The sequence below is a fragment of the Acomys minous genome, assembly GCF_964271855.1.
Source record: "Acomys minous genome assembly, chromosome: 10".
Taxonomy (NCBI): Eukaryota; Metazoa; Chordata; class Mammalia; order Rodentia; family Muridae; genus Acomys; species Acomys minous.
The window spans coordinates 35,011,502-35,039,404 of NC_140491.1; the positions used below are offsets into that span (position 1 = coordinate 35,011,502).

Genomic DNA, 27,903 nt, shown 5'->3' on the forward strand with positions numbered 1-27,903 from the left:
AACTTTAGGGCCACGTTCATGCCAATACGTGAGGAAAGAAGGGACGGCCTGACGGAGAAGGGATGCTGGAGAGGGTTTTCCAGAAGGGCAGTGTCTTGAAGAAGAGACAGGAAGAGTAGCATTGGCTTCGCGTCATAGCCTCTGAGTTCTGACTGTCCCTGCTCTGGTGGTGATTTCATCTAGATGAACTTCTGGCTGCCCATTGTTATCCTCGCTAATAAAAGTGAAAGGTTAGGCTCCCCCAGAGGCCATGCCAACCCAGTATTCAATGATGCTGTTAACTCAGGTAGTGATGATCTTATTGGTTCAAATAACAAGGGTCTTTTTTTTAAAAAAACAAGGATCTTTATGGAAAGAAATCATCTGATTAGGCTAAAATAAAATGGGTTTGGAGCCTGGAGAGATGGCTCAGAAGTTAAGAGCACTGGCTGGTCTTCCAGAGGATCCGAGTTCAATTCCCAGCACTCAAATGGCAGCTCACAATTGTCTATAACTCCAATTCCAGGTGATCTGATGCCCTCTTCTGGATTCTTAGGACACTGTATACATGTAGTGCATATATACATGCAGGTAACACACCTGTACACATATAATAATAATAATAATAATAATAATAATAATTATTATTATTATTATTATTATTATTATTATTTTGAAAAATTAAGAAAATGAGTCTGATAGTAAGTACTTTGGATTTTGTGAGTTACCTACCACTTAATTTAATTTACTTATCCAATTATGTTTATAACCCTCTAAAAGTATAAAAATTATTCTTGGTTTATGAGCCATACAAAAATGGGCTGTGAGTCAAGTTTTAGCCATTAAGCCATAGATATTTTTGTTTTGTTTTGTTTTAAACAACTCTAGTCTGGATTGGTGGCATCTCCCAGCAAGAATAAGGCCAGTGATTCTGCTTAGATAGATATATAAACCCCTGAAGAAGCAAATTGTGAAAGAAAATAGAAATAAATATCAAACAAGTAACAGGCCAAAGCTTAAAGATAATCAGTGAAGAAGCAAAGTTGAAAGAATATAGTAATGTGAATAAATTATAATAGATAAAATACACATGAGAAAAGAAAGGCTGTAGAACTGAGCGGAGCAGTATTGCAATGGATGGAGATGGAGGAGGAGGAACGTCAGCTGTGGTGACCGGCTAAGCCTAGCTGCACAATGGGCTTGGATCCGTCTCTGTGCGGCCCAGAAATCATTCAGAAGCCAGAAATGCCCGTTCGTAAATCAAGCCACCTTAACACTCCAGTGGGAAAGAGAGGGGTGTTAACTGGAAGGAAAGCATCGTGTTGAATGAGCAAGGTCCAGAGGCACTGGCTAATGGGAGAAGATTAAACATAGACAAATACTAACCGGCTCATTAAGCAGTATTTTAACAGGACAAGTGACACTGGTTCACAGATATTTCAAACGTGCAAACACCATAAATAATGCAAACACCTGCAGGATTGGGAAGGCTAAGATGCGCCTGGATAAGAGCCCTGACATGATCAGTGTGTGCCTGGAAAGGGGGCCATCGGGTGTGGCTAGCAAAGGGTGAGTTCACTGCTTGCCTCCAACAGCGGCCAACCTGAATTGCAGGGGGGATGACAGAGAGCAAGCACTGTGCTTGAAGGGCATCCCGGTGTCAAGGCAAGGATCAAGACACGGAAGTTCCAGGCACAGTCCCAGGGATTGCAAAACCTTAGGCAATTCACAGCCACCTCTCCTGTAAAGTTATGATTAGCATTCCTGTCTTCCCTGTCCTGTGGCTTTTTGTGTGACGGTGTGTTGCCTGGCTTACTGTTTCTGACCACTTTACTTGAAAATACAAAAATTACCCAGGGCACGGATCACACACCTTATAAGGGAAATGACAGTAGCATAAGGAAAAACTTCCTAGCATCATAATGACCTTTCAGACCCAACTCGCAGTATTTGGGGGGAAAGGATCATCGGAACAGATGCAAACATGCCTATTTCATACTTGGATAAGCCAGGGCTGTGGTAAGTATATTCTACATCGGTCAGCTCAACCACACGGGAGCAAATTCTAAAGGTCAATATTCTAGACACTTGCACACTGTCAGGAAAGCTAGGTATATTGATGGAGAGTCAGCCCCACTGTCCACACGTGACTGACACAGGAGGAGCCTTTTTTTGATACATGTGGTTTCTACAATTCCTTTTTAATACAAAAACACGTGCTTCCTCTTGCCCCGATACAGCTGCGCCTGTGAACGCGTTAATGCTCACCATCCTTTCCTAATTACATAGCCCAACACAACCTCCAGAGGCCACAGCAGCTTCCGCCACAATTCAACGTTAGAGAGACGGCTGAAATGCTCGCACACTTTCTCTAGCTGTTAGGTGTGCCAGCCTCATAAATGAACTTTCCAAGTTCCAGGCTCTGAAGAACAAGTTTCTCTGGTTTGGTGTGTCCCCAGAGTCCCAGGAAGAGACACAAGTACTTCCCTCTTCCAGCGACCAGGTCACCCTCTGTTCGCAGGCTCCTTCCTCATCTCTAACCCCCAGGTAGCCTCTGGAACCCCACCCAAACAAGCCAGGCCTCTGGATTAGCCTTCCCCAGGAGGGGGCATTGGTCAGCCATAGGCCTCCCCAAGCACCTGCACTCTGCAGAGACTATGACTTTGGGGCTCTAAACTGTTTCTTTCCCATTGGATACCGGATAATCAAGAAGTCGGAAGGTAGCCACCTGCCCTGGGCCCCTCCCTGCTGCTCCAAGTTGCCTCTTTCCCGTCCCTTACATTCTATCTTGGTTTCATGTGATCCTCTGCCATCCCCCTCGGCTCAGGCTCTTCCCCGGCCTTCCCCGACGGGCTCCCCTAGGCACTCTCTCCCTTCCTGCACACAGGCGCCCTGTGCCCTGAACTCCTCCCAGCATTCCCAGGAAATTCTCATTCCCCTTTAGAGACTTTTATCCTGCCCTTTGTGGCTCAACGAAAACATGGCATCTCTGTGCGCCCTCTCATGCCACACAGTGGCCCTGGCCTCTTCAGTCCGTGTCCCCAGACCCGCACATACCCATAGCCCGACAGCCATCACCACCAAGAAGTAAATGACAATGACTGCGATGTCAGCCGGATTGCGAATGCGTTCGTAGGACTGGATGGGTGCGCCGGTGGCGGTAACCGCGGGGCTCCAGGTGCTGCTGTCCATGGCGGTGGCGACGAGTCCCTCGGCTCACCGGCTCACCGGGGCCACTCACTCCTTATACTGCCTTTGAGTTAATGATCAGCCCCGAGGGAGGGGACCCGGGACAGAGCGGTGGTAACGCTGGCTCCTGAGCTGCTGCGCTGCCACTGCACCGCACCGTCGTAGGGAAGCAGCTCCGAAGTGAGCAGTGCTGAAAGAGGAGCCAGCAAAGCCGCAAGAGAGACAGCGGGCAGGTAAAGTCTGTTCCGTGAACAGGGAGGGGCCTGCTAAGGGGTGGTGACCGCCTGGCACAAAAGTCCTCTGTACTCCCGCAGTGGGCACCTTGCGCAGCTGCCACGCCTGGCCTGCCACGACGCCGACGCCGCACGTGTTGCAGAAAAGAAGCTACACAGAGGGACCGAGGCACACAGAACGAGGGCAGGTGACTTTGAAGCAGACCTAGCATTTCTGAGGACGTGGCTTTCCTTGTGAAAAACAAACAAACAAACAAAAACGAGTGCAGGACCTTTCAGAGAACTCAGCCAAGTTCTTGGTCTCCTGGAGAAATTCTCAGGAGGTTCATATGAGATTGCTGGATGGTGCTGGGGGAAATTCAATACAAATCTCCACACCCATTCCTGACTTCTCCACAGCATGGAATCCCCAGAAACAGCGCAATTCCCACTGTAAGGAGAAAAACAAAAACAGCCTAGGAGAAATGGGGGGGGGGGGGGAGGATGGAGTCCTCACTACAGCCATAGCCTTGTCCCGCGTCTTCATCTAAATGATTCAACCCACCGTGGACGGAAACATTTTTGTACTGAACTTGTACAGACTATTTTCTCTGTGATTTCCTAAGCAATACAGTATAACGACTTGCACACGGCAGTTGGTGTTGCAAACAATCTAGAGGTGATTTTTTTAAAGCACATGAGAGGACATGTACCGGTTGTGTGCGTGTGTGTGTGTGTGTGTGTGTGTGTGTGTGTGTGTGTGTGTGTGTATATATATAATCATGCTGTTGCATGTAAAATACTTGAATTTCAATATTAACAGAATCCTGGAGCCAAACCCCCTCAGACAGCAAGGAACAATTTGTAATGTGCTTTGAAACCCTTTTAAAGTGTGAAGGATGTCTGGCAGTGGTGGCACATCCCTGTGACACCCTGTGACAGACAAAGGGGTCCTGACTGGAGGCTGGGTTATGTGTACGGTAAGACACCTGCAGCCTAAGTCAAGTAAGTCAGAGCATCCTTCAGAGGGAGGGCTTCTAGAAACCAAGTCCCAGACGAGCTTTAGAGGAGACGCATAGGGTAGCACACCCAGCCTAGCCTACCTTCCCCAGAACACCTGCCACAACCTTAAAGGCATAGGAGGGGGGGGGGGGCGTGCAGCAGGAAAAATGCAAGAATTCATGGCTGGCAGTTCAGAGCCTGAGTTCAAAAGAGTTCTCTCCTTTGCCAAATGGCCTTAGGCAATGTCACTCCTCTCTCTCAGCCTGTTTCCTCTTCAGTCAGACTGGCAGACTATCTCTCTTCTCCCCCCATCCCCTCTGGAGACAGGGTTTCTCTGTGTAGCCTTGGCTGTCCTGGACTCACTTTGTAGGCTAGACTGGCCTCAAACTCACAGGGATTCACCTGGCTCTGCCTCCCAGAGTGCTGGGAACACAGGTGTGTGCCACCACCTCCACCACCCCTCAACTCCACACACACCCCACCTCTGCCCTCCTGGCTAAGCTCTTCTCTTTTTTATAAGATCCTAGAATCAATTCTGACTAACCAGGCTCCTAAATTCTTAGTCTCTTCTCTCTTCACTGGAGACAAGCCCCGAGACACTTAACATATCAAAAGCCTGTAGACCTCACTTTAGCCTCAATCTTATCCCCTGCTGTATCTCCCAGGAATGAGATTTTCCTACTGCCTGACAGTTACTTATAAAACCAGGAAAGAAAACTGAAATCATTGTCATGAGGGATCGATCAGGCTCCTCCCTGGATGCCACCATCCTCCCCAACACACACACCCCATACCACACACACACACACACACACACACACACACACACACTCCATCCCACCCCACACCCACATCCCATACCACACACACACACACACACACACACACACACACACACACACACACACTCCATCCCACCACACACCCACCTCCCATAAGCACAGCAGTGCCTAGTAATCTAACATATCAAGTCAGAATTCTGGCTTCTCCTGTAACAAAAGAAAGAACTTCTGAACATGCTACCTTACTGGCCTGGGCCACTTTTTCCTCACTGGCAAAATGGGCTTAATAACATCTAAGGTAGATAATTGCGGCACCGAAAGCATTTCAGTGCACTGCGCAAGACATAGTGCAAGAACAGGGTTATCTTTTATCTTCGCCATGATCGTCTTACCTGGACTCAAAGATGAGGGGTTCTTGGTGTGCCCTTGCTTGCACAGAGCTGGAGACAGATGTGACCTGGGCACATGTGATACAACCTCTGTTTTCACAATGACCATCTTTGTTTTCCCATTTCATGGGCACTGGGACTCAAAAGGTTAAGTAAACTGCCCCAAGCTCCTTCAGATGGAAATGGCCAAATTGGTATTCAATCAATGCACCTGTGTGTGTTTTAACCATTACTGGAGAAAGAGGGGGCAGCAGGGGACAAATCAAGGAGATCGATATCTCTCTCTCTCTCTCTCTCTCTCTCTCTCTCTCTCTCTCTCTCTCTCTCCCTCCCTCTCTCCCTCTCTCTCTCTCTCTCTCTCTCTCTCTCTCTCTCTCTGTCTCTCTCTCTGTCTCTGTCTCTGTCTCTGTCTCTCTGTCTCTGTCTCTCTCTCTGTCTCTGTCTCTGTCTCTGTCTCTGTCTCTCTGTCTCTCTCTCTCTGTGTGTGTGTGTGTGTGTGTGTGTGTGTTCACTTTACATTCCGATTGTACCCCCCTCCCTCATCACCTCCCAGTCTCCCCCTTCCTCCCTCCCCCTCCCTCCCTCCCCTGGTTCTCAGAAAGGGGAGCCCTCTTCCCCTAACATCTGACCTCAGCCTATCAAGTCTCAGCTGGACTGCCTGTATCTTCTTCCTCTGTGGCCTGGCAAAGCCGCCCCACCAGGAGGAAGTGATCAACGTGTGGGAGCCAGTGTCCAGGTCAGAAGTAGAAACATCCTCAAAGCCTACAGGCCCTTGCTCAGGAAGTCACTACCACTGTCGCCTGGGAGCCTGGACCCACCCTGCCAACTCAACACCCATAAGTCAACTGGCCATGAGGCTGGAAATCAGAACCACAAAAGCAAAGTTCGAGTAAAGAGATTAGTTAGGCAAGAGGAGCAGAGGGGGTAGGGACCACTGACAATCAGAGATGTTTAGGAGAACCATATAGAAACCTATCTTCTAAGCTTTCTAAGAAGGTATTTTTTAAAAAGAATGTTTGATTGGAATTCCTCTACACTGAGGTACCATGCTCCTCCCAGAAGCTACAGGTTATCAGACAAAAAGCACAGGGACAAGTATGGACCATCCCCCTGTAACACTATTGGTCAGGGCATCTCAGAGACCCCCAAAACAATACAGGCTATCGTCATCACTCTTGGTTACCCAAGGCACCACACAGGTTGATCACAGGGCATGGAGAAATCAAGCTGGTGCTGACCTGAAGCATCCTCCCTGATGGCTGGATTTTACAGTGCCAGGAAGCACTACGCCAGCTGCTGTGGGAAAAAAGCCAGTAAGAATCTTACCCAGGTGCAAACCCTGTGAGCTTCAGTAACAATCAACCTGGAAAAAATATGCCCATCGGCTTACAACTTGTCAAAGTGCAGAGAAAAAGTGGCTGGAGTGCTCAGCCTCAGTGGGATAACCTTAGCGCGCGCGCGCACGCGCACACACACACACACACACACACACACACACACACACACCAGCCAAGGCTCAGGAAATATCATGGAAGAGGGTTCAAAAGGTAAGGAAAGCTTGATGTAAGATAATGTCTTCCGAATAGGCTGGGGCAGCTGTAGTTGCCTGCATAAAATCAAGCCAGCCAACACTCCAGCAGAGAGAATGGAGGGGTTCACAGGGCTCCACCCCAGCTGGTATTCCCAGAGCATGTGTGTGTGTGTGTGTGTGTGTGTGTGTGTGTGTGTGTGTGTGTGATAAGATTGTCCCATTTAAGTCATGCACAATGACACACACCTGTGATCCCAGCACTCATGGAGGCAGAGGCAGGTAGGTCTCTGTGAGTTTGAGGCCAGCCTGGTCTACAGAGTAAGTTACAGGACAGCCAAGGCTACACAGAGAAACCCTGTCTCAACAAAACAAAATGAAGATTGCCCCGTTTAGGCTGAGCACTTGATGGCCACTCTTTCTCTGCACCAACAGGCAGAGAAGTTTCCTTCATCGGTGTGGCCCAAGGTAGGTTGTCCCCATGACTGGCATCCTGCATCGTGTGCCTACAGCCAACTCTAATTAGCCTGAGTGAGTTATTTTGAAAGAAAAAGGAGATATGAACTTGGGAGGGAGATGAAGGTTCCAGGAGGTATTTGGAGTGGAAGCAGGCAGCGGATATGATCCAAACACATTACATTCTAGGTTCACTGCATGCATTGCCCCAGGGTAGTGCTACAGTTTGTGCCGGACCCCTGGGTCCAGATCTGCCAGCCTTGATGGTCTCCTTGTGGGGCTCCTGAACCCTCTGGGTGCTTCCATCCTCCCATTCTTCCATACCACTCTCAGTGCTCTGCCCAGAGTCTGGCTGTGAGTCCCAGCATCTGTCCAGATTCCCCTACTGGGTGGAGTCTCTCCGAGGACATCTATGTTGGGCTAATATCACTTATAAGTGAGTATATACCATGCACGTCTTTCTGGGTCTGGGTTACCTCACTCAGGATGATCATTTCTAGTTCCATCCTTTTGCCTGCAAATTTCAAGATTTCCTCATTTTAAATAGCTGAGTAGTATTCTGTTGTATAAATGTACCACAGCTTCTTAATCCATTCTTCAGTTGAAGGGAATCTAGGTTGTTTCCAGATTCTGGCTATTATGAATAAGGCTGCTATGAACATAGTTGAGCAAATGTCCCTGTGGTATGGTGGAGCATCTTTTGGGTGTTATTAAGATTTTTTTATGCTTCAGAGGATCAATCCCAGGGCCTGGCACATAGTAGGCAAGCGCTCTATCAGTGAGCTACACTTTTAACCCAAGAATTACTGTCTAATGGGAAGTAACCTGCAGAACTCAGTGGTGAGCAAAAAGCTGTAGAACTGTGTGGTGGTGCTGCTGGTGGTGGTGGTACTGCTGCTGGTGGTGGTGGTGGTGGTGGTGATGGTGGTGGTGGTGCTGCTGGTGGTGGTGGTGATGGTGGTGATGGTGGTGGTGGTGATGGTGGTGGTGGTGGTGATGATGGTGGTGGTGGTGGTGCTGGTGGTGGTGGTGGTGGTGATGGTGATGGTGGTGATTGTGGTGGTGGTGATGATGGTGGTGGTGGTGATGATGGTAGTGATGGTGGTGGTGGTGGTGGTGATGATGGTGGTGGTGGTGATGGTGGTGGTGGTGGTGGTGGTGGTGGTGGTGATGATGGTGGTGGTGGTGGTGGTGGTGGTGATGGTCGTGGTGATGGTGGTGATGGTGGTGATGGTGATGGTGGTGATGGTGGTGGTGATGATGGTGGTGGTGGTGGTGGTGGTGATGGTCGTGGTGATGGTGGTGGTGATGATGGTGGTGGAGGTGGTGGTGGTGGTGGAGGTGGTGGTGGTGGTGATGGTGGTGATGGTCGTGGTGATGGTGGTGGTGGTGATGATGGTGGTAGTGATGATGGTGGTGGTGGTGATGGTGGTGGTGGTAGTGATGGTGGTGGTGGTGGTGGTAGTGATGGTGGTGGTGATGGTGGTGATGGTGGTGGTGGTGGTGGTGATGGTGGTGGTGATGGTAGTGATGATGGTGGTGGTGGTGGTGGTGGTGGTGGTTCAACACTATGGGTGTAATTAATATTCTGAATTGTATGTTTAAAAGACCAAGATGCTACATTTTATTTTATATGTACTATATCACATGAAGATCATAAATTTTAATGAAATCTAAATATATTAGTATAATTAAGGAAAAATATCTAGGCAGCTGAAAAAAATCTATTAAGGTGAGTGTGGGATTGGAAATCTATTTGTGTGTCCAACAAATGCCAGACGAACATTGTCCTAAGCAGCACGGGTGCAAAGAGAACAGATTAACAGCCTCCACGTAAAACCCACCCACGCAGTGCTCAGTGGGCGCCAACCCTTAGGAACAATACAATGTTTCGGGATTTGAGGTGGGGGCTCCACAACATTTGGGTGTGCTAACTACCTCCCAATCTGTCCATTTCACAACGGTTAGTTTTATACTGACTGTGTGAATTTTGCTACATCCAAGTAAAGTGAAAGATAATGCACAAGGCATACAGACAGCAGGAGGAGGAGGAGGAGGAAGAGGAGGAGGAGAAGGTGGTAAAATGTCTTTAAAGTTTCTTGCATTTCATTGAGTGTTCAACATTGCCGCTTTAGCTGAATGAAACAGAGAATTCATCTCACCACCAAAAGAACACCCTCTTCTATCCCATAAGGTATCTAGTCTCAGTAATCATACATGGAAAACACTCTTTCATTCAACCACTTTCTCATTTATTACGTCAGACAATGGGGGAGACAAGCGTGGACGACATGCTGGCTCAGCTTCAGGTCAGCCGGGGAGAGTTTGCGCGTGATGCCCGCGTGCTGGTGGACTTGCAGGGCCCTTTCTCCTCCCCAGCCACTCTTACAAACTTCTAGTCTCACTTTAAACTCCTTCCAAGGGGCTTCCTGATCCACGATTCTATTTCCATCCTTCCTACATGGGCATCATCTGTTAAATTATGTTTATATAGCTATACACCTATAAACTTCATGAGAATGGTGCCAGTGTCTCTTGGCCCTCGCTGTGCCCAGGGATGAGGCTGAAGCATAGCAGGTCCTCATTGCCTAAGTGAATAACTGTATAAATGACACACACGGTTACAATGTGAAAGATGCTCTGGCTGAAAAATAAAATAAGTCTGCCTTGGTCCCTTTAAAGAAGGTAGTGAGAAGAGCAAAATGGACCACTGAGGGTCAGTAGGAGTTCCTAAAAGTAACATGGTTGCAGGGGCGGCATGAGAGCGCAGACTGCGTGCTCAGAACTGGAAGTACCTGTAGTCTGCATGGCTGGACACAACAGCAGGAGACAGGGCAGAGACACGGACAGGCAAAGGGTCATGGAGGACCTTGTAAGTAAAGCATGCTGGAGTCCATTGCATAGAACTGTAGGGAGGAAAAAAAAAAGCCAGACTCTCAGCATTCGACCTTAGACCCCACACAGGTGGCCTTCAGACATCCACTACCTCCCTAAAACCATATGCACATTGTGGTCAGGTCTGTTTTCTAGGGGAGAGGGCCCAGAACCTTAGTCAGATTCTCAGATTGACAAGTAAGTTAAGAACCAGCCCTGGAGGTGGAGCGGGGGCTCAGCAGTAAAGAGCGCTGACTGCTCCTCAAGAGGACCCAAGTTGGATTCCCAGCATCCACGTGGCTGCTCACAGCCATCTGTAACTCCAGTTCTAGGGGATCTGAAGCCCTCTTCTGGCCTCCTGCAGGCATCCAGGACTCACATGGTGCACAGACATGCATGCAATGTCCCCTTGATGGGAAGGCCTGATGGCACTCGGAGGAAGGATAGCAGACTACCAAGAAGAAACTTGATACCCTAGCATCATATTCAAGGGGAGGAGGTCCCCATCAGTCACAGTCATAGGGAAGGGGAATGGGGTGAAAGCGGGAGGGAGGGAGGGAGGAATGGGAGGATGCAAGGGATGGGATAACAATTGAGATGTAATATGAATGATTTTATTTTTCAATTAAAAATATATTTAAAAATAAGAATAAATAATTAAGATGCATTATTTTGCATATTATAAAAAAGAATTTTTAATAAATCTTTAAAAAGTAAAACAAATATCTATAGGTGAAAGCAACATTATACATCATCAACCGTTTAAAAAAATAAAAATGAACCACCACCTATGTACCTATTTTGACACCACTGTGCCCTCCCCCAAAACAATCCCACCCTGCTCCAATCCCGGCTTTTAAGGTACTCATGACAAAACGTGAGTTTCTTTCTTTACTGCCTTTCCCTGTTCACGGGACAGCTCCGCAAGGAAAGGCTTTCCCTGTCTTAATCTCTGCTCTGTCTCTGGTGTCTAATATGCAAGGCTGTGACAATCCTCAAAATTCAACAAATACATATTGACTACATAAATCTTATAACAGTTTTCCTTTTGCTGGAAATAAAAGTAGCCTAATCTTAGACACAGGCTTTGGTCTCGCATTGAATGGGTTTGTGGTATGCTCCCTCGCACCACCTGATTGCAGAACTCCTTTCTTCTCACAGCTGGGTCTCTTTACCTCAACCAGGGAGGGGGGCCATGGGGGCTAGTCAAGGCAAAGCTTCATAGCCTCACACTTCCTTCATCTCCATGCAGAACAGTCCTCTCTACCATATGGACCCAGAATCCCTCTGTGGCTCAAGTTCCTGATTTTTCTTTTTTCTTTTCTTTTCTTTTTTTTTTCTTTTCTTTTCTTTTCTTTTTTTTTTTTTTTTTTTTACTCTTTTTTTTTTTACTCTTTTTTAAATTAATTTATTCTTGTTACATCTCAATGGTTATCCCATCCCTTGTATCCTCCCATTCTTCCCTCCCTCCCATTTTCCCCTTACTCCCCTTCCCTATGACTGTGCCTGAGGGGGACCTCCTCCCCCTGTATATGCTCATAGGGTATCAAGTCTCTTCTTGGTAGCCTGCTATCCTTCCTCTGAGTGCCACCAGGCGGATTGAGCTAGAAATGATCATAATGAGTGAGTTAACCCAGAAGCAGAAAGACTCAAACGGTATACACTCACTTATATCTGCATACTAGCCCAAGGGGCATATCCCATGAAAGTCTTCACTTACCAGGAAACTGGGACAGAGGGGAGGACATCCTATTGGGACTCTAGATGAGAGAAGCATGGGAGAATAGCAAAGTAGAAGGATCCAGAGGGTCCTAGAAACCTACAAGTAGAACATTATGATAGGCAGATTTGGGCCCAGGGGTCCCACTCAAACTATGGCACCAGCCAGGGGCAATACAGGCCGTAAACTTCAAACCCCTACCCAGGTCTAGCCAATGGACAAGTTCCTGAATTTTCACTGACCCAATTTTTACTTTTTTGGCTAGTGTTCCCATTCTCCCACGTTTGATACTGGATGTGGTTTCGTTCAACCTGAGTTACTTCCTTCTTGCTAGTGTAATCATTTGGGAAATCCTCTTCTTCCTCATCAGCAGCATCCCAAGTTCCAGTGCACAGTCCTTTTATTGACTCATGCCAGCTGTGGCCATGAACTAACACAGAATTACTCATCTCTGTAAATATTTTGAAACTCCCTTCAACTCAGCGCAGCTGCCATCGTTACAACAATATTCAAGTGACACGCTGCCCCACCCGCCCTGCCTCCTCCTCCTCTGCTGTCCCTGGCACCGCCATCCTTCTTTCTGACTGTGTGAATCTGAGTGCTCTAGATACTTTGTATAAATAGACTCCATAGAACTTGTCACTTTGGTTTGCTTGACTTAACACAGCACTCCCCAGGTTCAGTCCCATTCCAGTACCTGTCAGAGTATTCTTCTCTTTTGGGGCAATAACACTTATTGTACATGTATGCCACAGTTTGTTTATCCCTTCTTTCACTTGTTGACACTTGGTGAGTGTCCAGCTTCTGATTTGTTGTGACTGACTCAGCTATGAGCATGATTACACAATTATTCCAATCTTTTCTTAATAGTCACAGGAACTTAGTGGTAGAGGGCACACTTGGTATGTGTGAGGCACTGCGTTCAATCCTCAACACAAAAGAAAAAAAAAGAGAAGTCATAGAATGGGTGGGAAAATAAATAAACGTGAGAAGAGAGAGAAGGAGAGGGAAGAAGAAGGAGAAGAAGAAGGAGAAGAAGAAGAAGAAGAAGAAGAAGAAGAAGAAGGAGAAGAAGAAGGAGAAGAAGAAGAAGAAGAAGAAGAAGAAGAAGAAGAAGAAGAAGAAGAAGAAGAAGAAGAAGAAGAAGAAGGAGAGAGAATACACGGAAGGGGTAGATGATGGTGGGCAAATGGATAGATGAATAAAAAGTGAGTAAGCAAGAAAATGAGTGAGCAGAAAAATGAAAAACGTCTGAACCAAGAGTGAGCTCCCTGCCTTAACTGTGACTGTTCCCGCTTGCATGGCACTTTAGACATCAGATACTCTGAGGGAAGAGTAAGCCTCTTACAGCAGTGGCGGAGCAATGAAACACAGGGAGTTCCAAGGCACTGCCGAGATGAGTAACTGTGTTAGCTCATAGTCCCATTAGGCATCTGTCGGTGAAAGGACTGTGTGCTTCAAGATGCTGATGACTAAGGAGAATGGGGTTTCCCAAAACGGCAGCCTTGGTGAAGAAGGAAATGATTCGAGTTGAGTGAAACCATGTTCAGTGTCGAATACAGAAGAACCAGAATATCAACCAAAGCGCAGAAGCAGGATTAACTAAAATACAAGAAACTGAGTCACAGGGGAGGCTGGCTGTAAGTGGATCCAGACGACAGCGTGTAGAGAAGCAGGTTTTGAGCCTACCTAGCATGTACAGGGCCCTGGGTTTGATCTGTAACACTGAAAATAGGGAGAGACAGACAGACAGACAGACAGACAGAGAGGAAGAGAACACCAGCCACTGGACTTGTTCATCCACAGTCCTCCCATTCGTGGCAACTGTAAGGCCCAAAGCCAAGTAAATGGAATGAAAGTTAAGAATTTCATTCATGTAAAATGAACCACAAATGGCATGCATGGCAGGCAAGCATATTAAAGCCACCAAACTCTCTAATAAGATGGAAACAAATTAAAACCACACTGAGATGTTATTTTATGTGTGAGTGTTGTGAATGCATACACCCAGCCTCTGCTGCAGAGCAGAAGTTGATGATAACAGTAATTCCAGAGCATCCTGTGGGCAGAATGAGACCATAAGCAGCAAACTTACATGCAGAAGATGGATCTTATCAGTAACTGTTGAGGCCTGAAAGATGCTCAGTGGTTAAGAGCACATACTGCTCTTACAGAGAGCCTGACTTCAGTTCCCAGCACCCATGTCAGGATGCTATGTGCTGGCTATAACTCCAGCTCCAGGGGATCTGACATTTTTTGGTCTCATGGCATACAAACAGACAGACATACACATAAATAAAAAATAGTAAAATATGATGTGCCAGGTGTGGTGGCTCATGTTTTTAACCCCAGCCGGAGACAGATATATCCCTAAGTTTGAAGCAAGCTTGGTCTACAGAGCAAGTTCCAGGGCCACAAAAAGAAACTCTGTCTCAAAAAAATTATGCTAGGAGCCATGGTGGCATGTGTCTGTAATTCCAGCACTCAGGAGGCAGAGGTAGGCAGATCTCTGTGACTTTCAAGCGAGTCTAGGACAGCCAAGGATACACAGAGAAACCCTGTCTCAATAATAATAATAATAATAATAATAATAATAATAATAATAATAATAATAATAATAATAATGAAAACACACAAAGATCTCTTTAAACCTATTAGGTTGACTGCCTGATGAAAATGTATGGGAAAGATCTGAAGAATACAAATATACAAATATGCACATGCATATGAAAAGGAGATTTCAGTATCCGATCAGCAGAAAACTGCCAATTTAAAACAAGGGAATCTTGCTACATGACTTCTAGGATGACTAGTAGGTGACCAAAGCACCCAAAGTGTTAGATGCTAGTGAAGATAAATGGATAAATGGAACTCATTAACTTCCAGTAGAAATACAAGATGGGGGAGGCCTAGAGAGATGGTTCAGTGGTTATGAGCACTTGCTGCTGTTGCAGAGAGGACCAGGGTTCAGTTCCCAGCACCCACATGGGCTCACAATGATCCATGACTCCAATTCCGAGGGATCTGGCAGCTCTTCTGGGCTCTGGGTGCACCAGGTATGCACGTAGCGCACAGACATACATGCATGCAAAACACAAAACACCCAGACACATAAACTAAACCAAATAAATCTTTTCTTAAGATGCTGAATGTCCTTATGATGTGGTAGAGCATTTTTGGGGGGTATATGTCCAGGAGTGGTAAAGCTTTCTGAGAAAGTGCCAGGTTGATTTCCAAAGTGGTTGTACAAGTTTACGCTCCCACCAGCAATGAAGGAGTGTACTCCTTTCTCCACATCCTCACCAGCATGTGCTGTCACTTGAGTTTTTTGGTCTTAGCCACTGTGACGGATGTAGGACGGAATCTCAGAGTTGTTTTGATTTGCATTTCCCTGATGACTAAGGACGTTGGAACATTTCTTTAAGTGTTACTCAGCCACTAGAGATTCCTCTGTTGAGAATTCTCTGTTTAGCTCTGCCCCTCATTTCCGCCATAACACAAGGACATTTGCTCAACTATGTTCGTAGCAGACTTATTCATGATAGCCAGAAATTGGAAGCAATCTAGATGTCCCTCAACCAAAGAACGGATAAAGAAAATGCGGTACATTTACACAATGGAATACTACTCAGCTACTGAAGACAAAGACATCACACAACTGAAGGCAAATGGGTGGAACTAGAAAAGATCATCCTGAGTGAGGTAATGCAGACTTAGAATGTCACACATGGTATGTACTCACTTGTAAGTGGACATTAGCCGTAAAGTACAGGATAACCATGCTGCAATCCGCAGACCCAAAGAGCTAACAAGGAGGGCCCAAGGGAGGCTGCTTGAATCTCACTCAGAAGGAGAAGAGAAATAAGATAGACGTCTAAGGTAGATGGAGGTAGGGACCTGGCTGGGAGAGGGCACATGGAGGGAAATGGGGGGACCAGGTGTTGGGAGGGGGTGGGGAGGGTTGGGAGCATCTCTGGGAAGGTGGAGGTTCCCAGGAGTCTATAGGGGTGACCCTAGCTGAGACTTTTAGAGCAGGGGCCTATGAAGTCTCAAGTCAGGCTCCTGCAGTAGCCCAGTGAGACTTCCTGAAAGGAGGGGACACTGACCCACCCATAACACCTTCAACCCAAAAATTCGTCTTGCCTACAAGATGTGCAGGGATAAAGATGGAGCAGAGAATGAGGGAATGACCAACCAATGACTGGTCTAACTTGAGACCCACCCAATAGGAGAGAGCCAACCCCTGACACTATTCATGATACTCTGCTGTGCTTGCAGATGGGAGCCTAGCATAACTGTCTTCTGAGAGGCTCCATCCAACAGCTGATGGAAACAGAGACAGAGACCCACAGCCAAACAATAGGCGGAGCTCAAGGAGTCTTGTGGAAGAGTTGGGGGTGGGGTGGGGAGACGACAAACAGGGAGCTGGAGAGGTCAAGGACACCACAAAAAGACCTACCGAGTAAACTAACCTGGGCCCATGGGGGCTCACAGAGACTGAACCGCCAACCAAAGAGCATGCATGGCTGGACCTAGACCCCCTTTATACATGCAGCAGATGTGCAGCTTGGTCATCATGTGGGGGTTCCCTAACAGTTGGAGCAGGGGCTGTCTCTGACTCTCTTGCCTTCCTTTGGATCCCTTTCCCCTAGCTGAGCTGCCTTGTCTGGCCTCAGTGGAAGAGAATGCACTTAGTCCTGCTGTGACTTGATGTGCCCAGGGTGGGTTGGTACCCCATGGGGGGATTCTCCTTCTCTGAGGAGAAGGGGAAGAGGAAGTGGGGGAGGGGTGTGAGGCTGGGACTAGGAGGAGAGGAGGGAAGGGGGGGCGGGCTTCCATAAAACTGTAAAGTGATTAAACAAATAAATTAATGAAAAGGAAAAAATGCAAACTGGTACAACTACTTCAAACAAAACGGTGACAGTTTCTCAAACAGTCAAACACAGTCTTACCATAGAAACCAGCAGATAGTCTCTAAGTATTTTCCAAACAAGCTGGAAAATAAAAAATCCTCAGGCAGGAGAAATGGCTCCACAGTTAGAGCACTTCTTCACAGAGGGCCTGGGTTCAATTCCCAGTCCACATAATTAGTCTTATACTCTCTGGCCTTTGCAGACTCCTGAACACATAATGGCACACATAAACTCACACAGATACACATACATACACATAAAGTAAAAATATATAAATAAATATTTTTCCCTACACAAGACTGGCATATGGCTCAGTGGTAGGGTTCTTGCTGAGGATGCATGGGGCCCTAATCTTGGTCCCCAGGACTGACAGAAAAAAAAGGAAACTGTACATAGATATTTATAGCAGCTGTGCTCATAACTGCCAAATTTAAAGGTATCAAGTTGATTTTCAATAGGTGAGTAAATAAGCAAACTGCTGTACATTCATACAATAAAGTATTATTTGGGTATAAAGAGAAAACAGGAAGTTGTTGTTGTTGTTGTTGTTGTTGTTGTTGTTGTTGTTGTTGTTGTTTGAGACATGGTTTCTCTGTGTAGCCTTGGCTGTCCTGAACTAGCTTTGTAGACCAGGCTGGCCTCGAACTCACAGAGATCGCCTGCCTCTGCCTCCTGAGTGCTGGGATTACAGGCGTGCATCACTACACCCAGGTAAACAGAGGAATCCTAAGTGTATATTACAGGCAATCAAGGTAGCTCAGTTTGGGGCTGGAGTGGTTAAGGGCACCACCTGTTCTTCCAGAGGTCCTGAGTTCAATTCCTAGCAACCACATGGTTCACAACCATCTATGATATTATCTGATGCCCTCTTCTACAGATTAAAGCACTCATATACAATAAATACAATAAATAAATCTTAGGGGGGGGAAAGGATAGCTAAGTGAGTAAGGGCACCCGCCACCAAGCCTAATGATCTGAGTGCGATCCCCAGCACTCACATGGTGGAAAGAGGGAACCAGCTCATTCAAGTTGTCTTCTGAGCTCCACATGCATACCATAGCACACGTGCACACACACACACACACACACACACACACACACACACACACACACACACAAATGAAAATGTTATTTTAGCCAGACTTGGAGACATACGCCTTTAATCTCAGCACTTGGGAGACAGAAACATGTGGATCTCTGTGATTTTGAAGCCAGCCACGCCTACATAGCAAGCTCCAAGCCAGTTGGGCTACCCAGAGAGACCCTGACTCAGATTTTAAATCAATTAATTGATTTTAATGTATATCACTAAGTGGGGGAAAGCCGAACTGAAAAGGTTACATTTGTGTGGCTGCAGCCGTAACACCCGTGGACAAGACAAAGCTATAGGCAACAGGAGGGGCTGTGCTTGTCAGCTGCTTGCAGAGAAGAAGAGGGAACATGGGATGTTTAGGACAGTGAAATTAGACTATGTGATACTATCATGATAGCTACACATTATCGCATGCTTGGAAAAGCCCTTAGAATGTGCTTCACAGATAGTGAACCCTAATACAAACTGTGGACTTTGGTTAATAATGAGGTTATCATCCATGACGAGTGTTCCATGGGTGTGTTTGGGTCAGAGTTTTGTAGGAACACTCTGTACTTTATACTCCATCTCACTATGAGCCTAAAACTACTCTTAATGAAATAGTGGTCCATGCACACCCTTTGATCCTACAATTTATCTCTAAAAATAGGTATATAGCATAATGTATAGGCTGCAATAAAGGGAATTTATCTATATTTCAATTTATTTATTATGAGACTATTATGTGCTGAAAATTATATTAAATGGCATAAATGCCCATCCATAAAGCACTGGTACATATACACAGATATATACATACATACTTATATGTGCACATATGTCATGTCTACTCGATGGAATATTACTACATAGCTATTTGTTTATTTATCTATTTATTTATGTATACAAGTGCTCTATTTGCATGTATGCTTGCATGACAGAGAGGCTATCACATCCCATTGTAGATGCCTGTGAGCCACTATGTGGTTGCTGGGAATTGAACTCAGGACCTCTGGAAGAGCAGCCAGTGTTCTTAACCCGCTGAACCATCTCTCCAGCCCAGCTATTGTTTTTTTTTTTAAAAAGAAAGTTCTTATGTGATAGGGGTACAACAACCAACAGCCTGAGAATTAGCCTCATATTTAAATTAGGAACACACAAAAATCAAGCCGGGTGTGGTGGTGCGTGCCTTTAATCCCAGCACTCAAGGAGGCAGAGGCAGGCAGATCTCTGTGAGTTCAAAATCAGCCTGGTCTACAAAGGGAGTCCAGGACAACCATGGGTACACAGAGAAATGCTGTCTTGGAAACACACACACACACACACACACACACACACACACACACACACACACATACACAATCAACCCAAATGGGATGGTGTAAGCACAGACATGGCAGCTTATAATAGTTTGGATGGATATGTGGAACAAGGAACTTGTGTGAAATGTTGATAGAAAAAGGGTGATGGAGCCGGGCGGCGGTGGTGCACGCCTTTAATCCCGGCACTCGGGAGGCAGAGGCAGGCGGATCGTTGTGAGTTCGAGGCCAGCCTGGTCTACAAAGTGAGTCCAGGACAGCCAGGGCTACACAGAGAACCCTGTCTCAAAAAAACAAAAAAAGAAAGAAAGAAAGAAAAAAGTGATGAATCAAGATTGTGCCCAGAAAGAGTAAAGAAAAACAATTTAATATGTGCTTTGGATCCAACCACAAACAAGGGCTTCATTGTTCACGGAAGACTTGACCAAGGCGGCACGTTCCTCTGTGCCCCAGCCAACAGGTGTCCTGGCTCCGGGGTTAAACCCATTGCCTGGGAGCATCCTGAGTCACGTTCTGCTGGCCTCCCACTCCTTGAGAAAGGAAGAGGCTGAAGAATTTTCCTTGGGTGCAAAGTATACTCCAAAGTCACTGTTCATGTGAAAGAAATGTGGCCACCACGGGGCAAAGGCCTCTTTAAACTACAGCTGTCATTAACACTGTGATTGCCACCACAGGGCGTGGATTCCGGAAGGCTGACCAACCTTCCTGACGACAGAAAGCTGCTGCCATTGACCTTGCAGGTCACGTCCTTCAATGCCTAAAGAAAGCACAAGGCAGGTTTTAGGTTTACATGACTGCTAACAGCAACGGGCTCCTCGGGCTGACAAAGACTGAGAGTGTTTAAACCACCCACCCACTCATTCTCCGCTTGGAAAACTGAAGTCCAAAGAATAAGAACGGCTTGTCTAAGATCATCGCCTGCCCTCCGAGCAAGTAATCCTACGGTTTCCCACTGCCAAAACCACTAGCCTTCCACCCGTCAATTCCGTGCCTAAGTATTTACTCGAGGCAAATGAACACATATTTAATACATAGACACAAAAATACTCACGCCTGAATCCAGTGTAAACGGACGAACAAACTATAGTGTGTCCACTCAAGATGGGGGAATGGGGGAACAGACCTCATCCCCCACTTGGGAAGCTGAGGCAGCAGGGTTGCAAGTTCCAGTCCAGACTAGGCTACTGACGAGACTGACTCAAACTTAGTGTGACCGCTCAATGAGTTACTATTCATCAACAGAAAGAAAGTCACAAGCTGTGACTACACTCAGCATGGTCAACGCTCACAGATGTCTAGTGGAGAAAAGAAAGCATGACCGAGTTTATACTAAGGGCCAGAGAGTTAAAAAGCGCTTGATGCTTTTTTCAGAAGACCTGAGTTCAATTTCCAGCATCCATATAAAGTGGCCCATAACCGCCTGTACCTGCAGCTTCAGGTGATCCAATACCTCTGGCATCTGCTGGTACCTGCACTCATGTGTGCGCACACCCACACACAGACACATAACTTAAAATAAGTAAGTAAATAAAGCAAGCTTCTTATACTGTCAATTGTTTGGTTGTTGTGTTTGTTTGTTTGTTTGTTTGAGGCAGGGTTTCTCTGTGTAGCCTTGCCTGTCCTGGACTCACTTTGTAGACCTGGCTGGCCTTGAACTCACAGCGATCCGCCTGCCTCTGCCTCCCGAGTGCTGGGATTAAAGGAGTGCGCCACCACACCCGGCTATACTTTCGGTTGTGAGTCTAGCCTTTAACAGCTGAGCCATCTCTGCAGCCAAGTCAAGCTTTTTAGAAAGTAGGGCTCACTCTATTGTTGCAGTTATAGTTCACTCTGCGATGGTCAGAATTATTCTCTGGAGTCCTCCACTGCAAATTCTCCAGTCTCATCCCCAGCCCTGGATCAGGCCACTTGCAGGAACCTGCATCATACTCCGCCTCCAGTTCCTGGGGACTCTGCTGAACCTTACGTCAGACACAGCTTTCCCGCGGACCCTCTCAGCCACCCTCCTTACTCCATCCCCGTTCCCTCCTGTCGTACCCCAAGACCTAGAAACAAGTTCTATCCAGGATGCCCAACGGCCACACACGGCGGGGACTCAGAAGGACTCCTAACCACTTGCCTAAGATCCAGAGAACGGATAGAAACCAAGGAAAGAAACACCTGCCCAAGAAATATAAGACCAGGAACCACAATCATTCCCACCATCCCCTCCCTCACCCCCCTACGCCATCCCCCGCCCCCACCCCTCACGATTCCCAGTGCGAAAACACAACCATTAAAGACAGGACAATATGTCTCCATCAGAACCCAGCAACCCTCTTACAGTAGCCCTAAGAAACTCAATATAGATATAGCTGAAGCACAGGACAAGGACTTCAAAAGAGCTATTATGGGTATGTTCAAGGATCTTTAAAAAAGAGACTACAGAGTAATCATATGAAAACACAAGCAAACAGTGGAATAAAATGATGAAAACAGTTCAAGACATGAGGAACATTTAACAAAGAAATAAAATCACTAAAGAAAAATTTTGGGGATGGGTGGGGTTTGGGGGGGAAGGGGGTTGCTTTTGTGCACTGCATATTCAGATGCTGATGTCTGTGTCCACAGATATGGCTGCACTCTGGACACGTGGGCATTGTTGTTATTATTGAGACACCTCCTTCCTGCTTTATGTTGTGTAAAAATTGTTCTCCACCATCTCTGATTGGTTAATAAAGAGCTGAACAGCCTATAGCTGTGCAGGAAAGTTGAGGTGGGACTTGCAATCCCAGGAGGAGGGTCCCAGGTGGAAGAGAGAGAGAGAGAGAGAGAGCGAGAGAGCGAGAGAGAGAGAGAGAGAGAGAGAGAGAGAGAGAGAGAGAGAGAGAGAGAAAGTCACCACGAGGAAGTCGCCATGAGAACACTGATGGAGCAGGAGCAGCCAGGGCAAGACCAAGTTGGCAGGTAACCAGGCACAGGCTAGGAAGTAGTCCAGGCCAGTGTAGATGGGTTAGAATAGCCCAATATCTGCCCAGCTATAGTGCTTAAAATGTATTAATAAATGTAACGGGTCATCACATCATTATTTGGGATCTAAAGCAGGCATAGAAAAGCCATACTTTTATTTTACAGAAAACCAATTGTAATAAAACTAAAAACGAAAAATTTGGGAAGTTAAACAAAAACCCTTGAGGTAAGCCTTACTAACAGAGAAGAGAGACGAGAGAATCTCAGGTGTTGAAGACCAGGTAGAAGGAATTGGCTACCTCAGCCAAGAGACCACTGAATCTAAAATGGAAAAAACAAACGAACAAACAAACAAACACAAAACAGCCAGAAAATCTGCAAAACTATGAAAAGAACACATCTATAAATAATAGCAACATGAGAAGGAGAAGAAACCCAGGTCAAAGGCACAGAAAATATATTTAATGAAATCATAGGAGAAAACTTTCCTAGCCTAAAGAATGAGGTGCCTCTCTTATATTTTTGGTTATGAGCCTAGCCTTTAGTCTCTTAAGGTGCAAGAAACATACAGAATACCATATAGACTGGATAAAATAAGAAATTACCCTGAGCACATGATAATCAAAAGACTAAATATACAAAACAGATAAAGAATATTAAAAGGTGCAAGGGGGAAAGACCATGTAACTTACAAAGACAGGATCATTAGATAACACCTGACTTCTCAATAAAGACTCTAAAAGCCAGAAATGACTGGACAGATGTTAAACAAACTCAGATCATGGATGCCATCCCAGAATACTACAGCCAGAAAAACATTCCACCACAATAAATGGAGAAAGAAAAACATCTATAATGAATCTATAAATGAAGCTCTACAAAAGCACTAGATGGAAAATTGCAATCTGAAGAAGTTAATTACACTAAAGAAAACACAGAGAATAAATAACAACAGACCAGTAAGTCAAGAGAGGGGAAACCCCATACCATACCAATAAAATAACAGAAATCAATCAACACTGCTTGTTGAAAAACTCTCAACATAAATGGTCTCAATTTCCCACCCCCAAAAGGATAATAGACTAATAGACTTTTTAACATAGAACTCTACCAGACATTCAAAGAAGGGTTAATGCCAAGACTCCTCAAATTATTCCACAAAATAGAAACAGAAGGAACATTTTACAAGGCCACAGGTACAGTAATACCTGAGCCACATAAAGACCCAACAAAGAAAGAATTAAAGACCAGTTTCCCTTCTGAACATAAATGCAAAAATTCTCATTAAAATACTTGCAGACTGAATACAAGAACACATAAAAAGACCATCACTAAGATGAAGTAGGCTTCATTCCAAAGATGCAGTCATGGTTCAACATACATCAACCAATAAATATAATCTACCATGTAAAGGGACTGAGAAAACACATGCTTATCCCATTAGATGTAGAAAAGTCTTTTGATAAAATCCAGCATCCCTTCATGATAAAAGTCCTAGAAAGATTAGAGACACAAGGGATATGCCTCAACATAACAAAGGTAGTTTACAGAAAGTCCACTATAGCCAACATTAACTCAAATGGAGAAAAACTCAAAGCAATTCCACTAAAATCAGGAACAAGATAAGGTTGTCCACTTACTCCATACCTATTCAATGTAATACTTAAAGTCTTATCTATAAGACAACTCAAGGACATTAGGGGACCCAAAGAGGAAAGGAAGAAGCCACTGCATCTTTATTTGTAGATGATACGATAGTATACATAAGTGACCCTAAAAACTCCACGAGGAAACTCCTGGTAGCAAGGTACAAAATTAGCTCACAGAAATCAGTAACACTCCTATATACAAGTGACAAAAGAACTGAGAAAAAATTAGGGAAACAACACCTTTCACAATAGCATCAAAAAACAAAATATCTTGGGGTAACTCTAACCAAACAAGTGAAAGACCTATTAGGATAAAAATGTTAAGACACTGAAGAAGAATGAGATCAAAAGATGGAAAGATCCCCCATGTTCATGGGTCAAGTAGGACAAATAAAGGGAAAATGGCCTCCCTGCCAAAAGCAATGCATAGAGTCAACGCAATCCCCACCAAATTCCAACACAATTCTTCGCCGAACTTGAAAGGACAATTTTCAGCATTATATGGAAACGCAAAAATGCCAAGATAACTAAAACAATCCTGAAGGTGGAGGGAGGTACCACCATTCCAGTCACAAATTGTACTGCAGAGCATAATAATAATAATAATAATAATAATAATAATAATAATAATAATAATAATAATAATAATTTTTAAAGCATGGTGTTGGCTCAAAAAACAGACACATTGATCAATTAAATAGAATCAAAGAACCAGAAAAGGGTCCACAGACCTATGGATACCTGAATCTTGATAAGAAATCCAGAAACACATACTTCAACAAATGGTGCTTTTCAAACTGGGTGGCTATGTGTAGAAAAGTGCAAATAGATCCATACTTATCACCCTACACAAAATCCAACTCTAAATAAATCAAAGACCTCAACATAAGGCCAGATATACTAAATCTGATAGAAAAGAAAATGGAGACTTGTCTTGGACTCACTGGCACAGGGAAAGACTCTATGAACAGGGCTGGAGAGATGGATCAGAAGTTAAGGGCACTGCCTGCTCTTCCCAAGGTCCTGAGTTCAATTCCCAGCAACCACATGGTGGCTCACAACCATCTATAATAAGATTTGGTGGCCTCTTCTGTCATGCAGGTGTACATGCAGGCAGAACACTGTGTACATAATAATAAATCTTTTTAAAAAGAAGAAGAAGGAAGTGGAAGAGGAAGAAAAACAAGAAGGAATTACCTTCAGACCCACAAATCCCTCTCCTAAGTATATACTTGAGATCTTAAGACATCCTCAAAATCTTGTATGTAAATGTTCATAGTATAAAAAAGGCAGTAAGTGAAAATTGATGAAAATAAAATGTAGCACAATGGAATTTAAAAAAAAAAGACTCTATGAACAGAACATCATCGGCACAGGCACTAAGAACATCAATTAATAAATGAGACCTCATGAAACTGTAAAGCCTCTGTACGGGGAAGGACACCATCATTTGGATGAAGTGACAGGATACAGAATAGAAAAATATTTTTTTAAATACACATCTGATAAAGGGCTAGTATCCAAATATATAAAGAAATCATGAAACTAGACATAAAAAATGTTTTAAAAACGTGGTATGGAGCCAGGCACGGTGGTGCACGCCTGTAATCCCAGCACTTGGGGAATCAGAAGCAAGCAGATCACTGTGAGTTTGAGGCCAGGCTGGTCTACAAAACAAGTCCAGGACAGCCAGGGCTACACAGAGAAATCTTGTCTCAGAAAAGAAAACAAAACAAAACAAAAACAAATACAAACAAACAAACACACACACACACACACACACACACACACACACACACACACACACACACACACATAACCTGAGTGAGGTAACTCAGACCCAGAAAGACAAATATGATATCTAGTCTCTTGCATGTAGATATTAGCTGTGAAATCATTGGCACGCAAGCTACCATCTATATAACCCGAGAGGCTAAGTAGAGAGTAAGGGATGAGCAGGGAGGGTTCATCTTCCTAGGAAGAACAAATAGAATGAATTGTTATGGATGAATGAGGGGGAGAGTGCTGAAATGGGAGGATCGGACAGGAAGGAGGAAGGACAAGAGAGGCTAGGGGAGGAACACAGGGAGGGACATGTAAAAGTAAAGGCCACTTGAGGGATGGTAGAAGATTCCTGTACTATATACATATATGAACGTGATCTAAATAAAACCGCCAAATAATGGGGAAGACAGAGCCCCAGGTGGACAAGTCTCATCACCAAACGAAGTTTCCAGCATGGGTTATATCTAATTGAATTCTTGGCCAATGGGGTCTCATGGGAACCCCTAAGCAACCCAGGCTGTTGCCAAGGTGGCTTTCCTCCGACTGACAGAAGGCCCTATTGCTGAATCAACACCTGTACATCTCACTGAGCACAGAGAAGTGAAGCCGGAGCTTTTACCTAGAGCCTCCACTGCAGGATTCATGGTATTAGAAGTACTTTGCACACTGCCAAAGGAGGTGGGTAAACACCCAGCCTAGCTACAAACCCTTTTGATGGCCTGCATGCAAGATGCACTAGCGCAATAGTGGCACAGGCTTGTACGACTAACCAGCCAATATGTGATTGGACCTAAGGCCCACTTCATGAGATGGAACCCCTACCCAACAATGCTCAGGTGACCAAGAACCAGAGACTAGATAGGCCAGGGACCTAGTGGGAAACCGAATACTACTGTTCAGAGAAGGGGACATAGCAACAATTCACAAGGTTCTCCCTCCCCACGGTTATGGCAGTAGTGACAATTAAGAGGATGGGGGTGGGGGCGGGGAAGAGGAGAGAATCCTCCTGGAGCTGCCTGCACATTTTCCAGGGATCTCTGAAGATGCAGTTTTCCATTCGCCACCTGCACTGGGGGCAGGGGGGTGGCTCCTCAGTGATGCCGCTGCCCTCAGTCACCCTGCCCATGTAAGCCCAGTCAGCTTGCTATTCCCCAAGTTGGGCTCACTGCAGTCATTTCTTTAGTCTGTGGGCACTGACTTTGGGGATAAGCAGATGGCTGTCCATATCTAAAGAGGAAGGCCACACGACAGCAAGCACTCTGCCACCGAGCTCCATCCCCAACCTGAGATGGTGCCATATAGATACGCATTTGTCAGGACTTGGAAAACTGTCCACACAAAATCTGTCTCTCTGCCCCCACCCACCCACCCTCCACCCCCACCCCCGATGCCTTAGTAAGACTTCTTTTTGGGCAGGGAGTGGTGGTGCTTGCCTTTAGTTCCAGCACTGGGGAGTAGAGGCAGGTGGATCACTGTGAGCTCGAGGCCAGCCTGGTCTATAGAGCAAATTCCAAGACAGCCAGGGCTACACAGAGTAACTCTTGTCCTGAAAGACAGAAAAAAAAAAGACTTCTTTTTTTAAAAATGTGCATTGCTCTTTGTGCTGTAAGACATTTTGTCACTGCTCATCAGTTAGAGAAAGGGGGAGGTCATCCATCCTCACCCCAATTCCTGTTTGTTTGAGTTTTGTTGTTGTTGGGTTTTTTGTTGTTGTTGTTGTTGTTGTTGTTGTTTGGTTTTGCTTTGGTTTTGTTTGTTTTGTTTTGTTTTGTTTTGAGACAGGGTTTCTCTGTGTAGCCTTGACTGTCCTGGACTTGCTTTGTAACCAGGCTGGCTTCGAACTCACAGAGATCCGCCTGCCTCTGCCTCCCAAGTGCTGGGATTGAAGGCGTGGGCCCCCACCGCCCGGCATTGTCTGGGTTTTAAAATATCTGTCTGTGACGTGAACGAAGCCTATCCTAGTAAATATCTCACGCTTGCTTATGGATCATACAACTGTAGCTATAACTCAGATGCGGGTGAAATTGTTTCTTCGGTTTGTCTTGGGCGAAGAGACATTTGTTTGTGGCAGGAAGAGTCACACAC

At 45.5% G+C, this 27,903-nt stretch overlaps 2 protein-coding genes across 2 annotated transcripts in view; both read right to left on the minus strand.

The window, feature by feature from the left end:
* The window catches only part of SLC5A1 (solute carrier family 5 member 1), a 69,651-nt gene extending 66,301 nt beyond the window's left edge, over window positions 1-3,350 (minus strand). The window contains exon 1 of the mRNA XM_084799273.1: window positions 3,037-3,350. Coding sequence (XP_084655399.1) covers window positions 3,037-3,171 — 135 coding nt within the window. The 5' untranslated portion in view covers window positions 3,172-3,350. The remainder of the gene's footprint in view (window positions 1-3,036) is intronic.
* Window positions 3,351-19,610: 16,260 nt separating this feature from the next.
* The window catches only part of LOC311606914 (uncharacterized protein), a 29,258-nt gene continuing 20,965 nt past the window's right edge, over window positions 19,611-27,903 (minus strand). Inside the window, exon 4 of the mRNA XM_084798303.1 lies at window positions 19,611-20,192. Coding sequence (XP_084654429.1) covers window positions 20,086-20,192 — 107 coding nt within the window. The 3' untranslated portion in view covers window positions 19,611-20,085. The remainder of the gene's footprint in view (window positions 20,193-27,903) is intronic.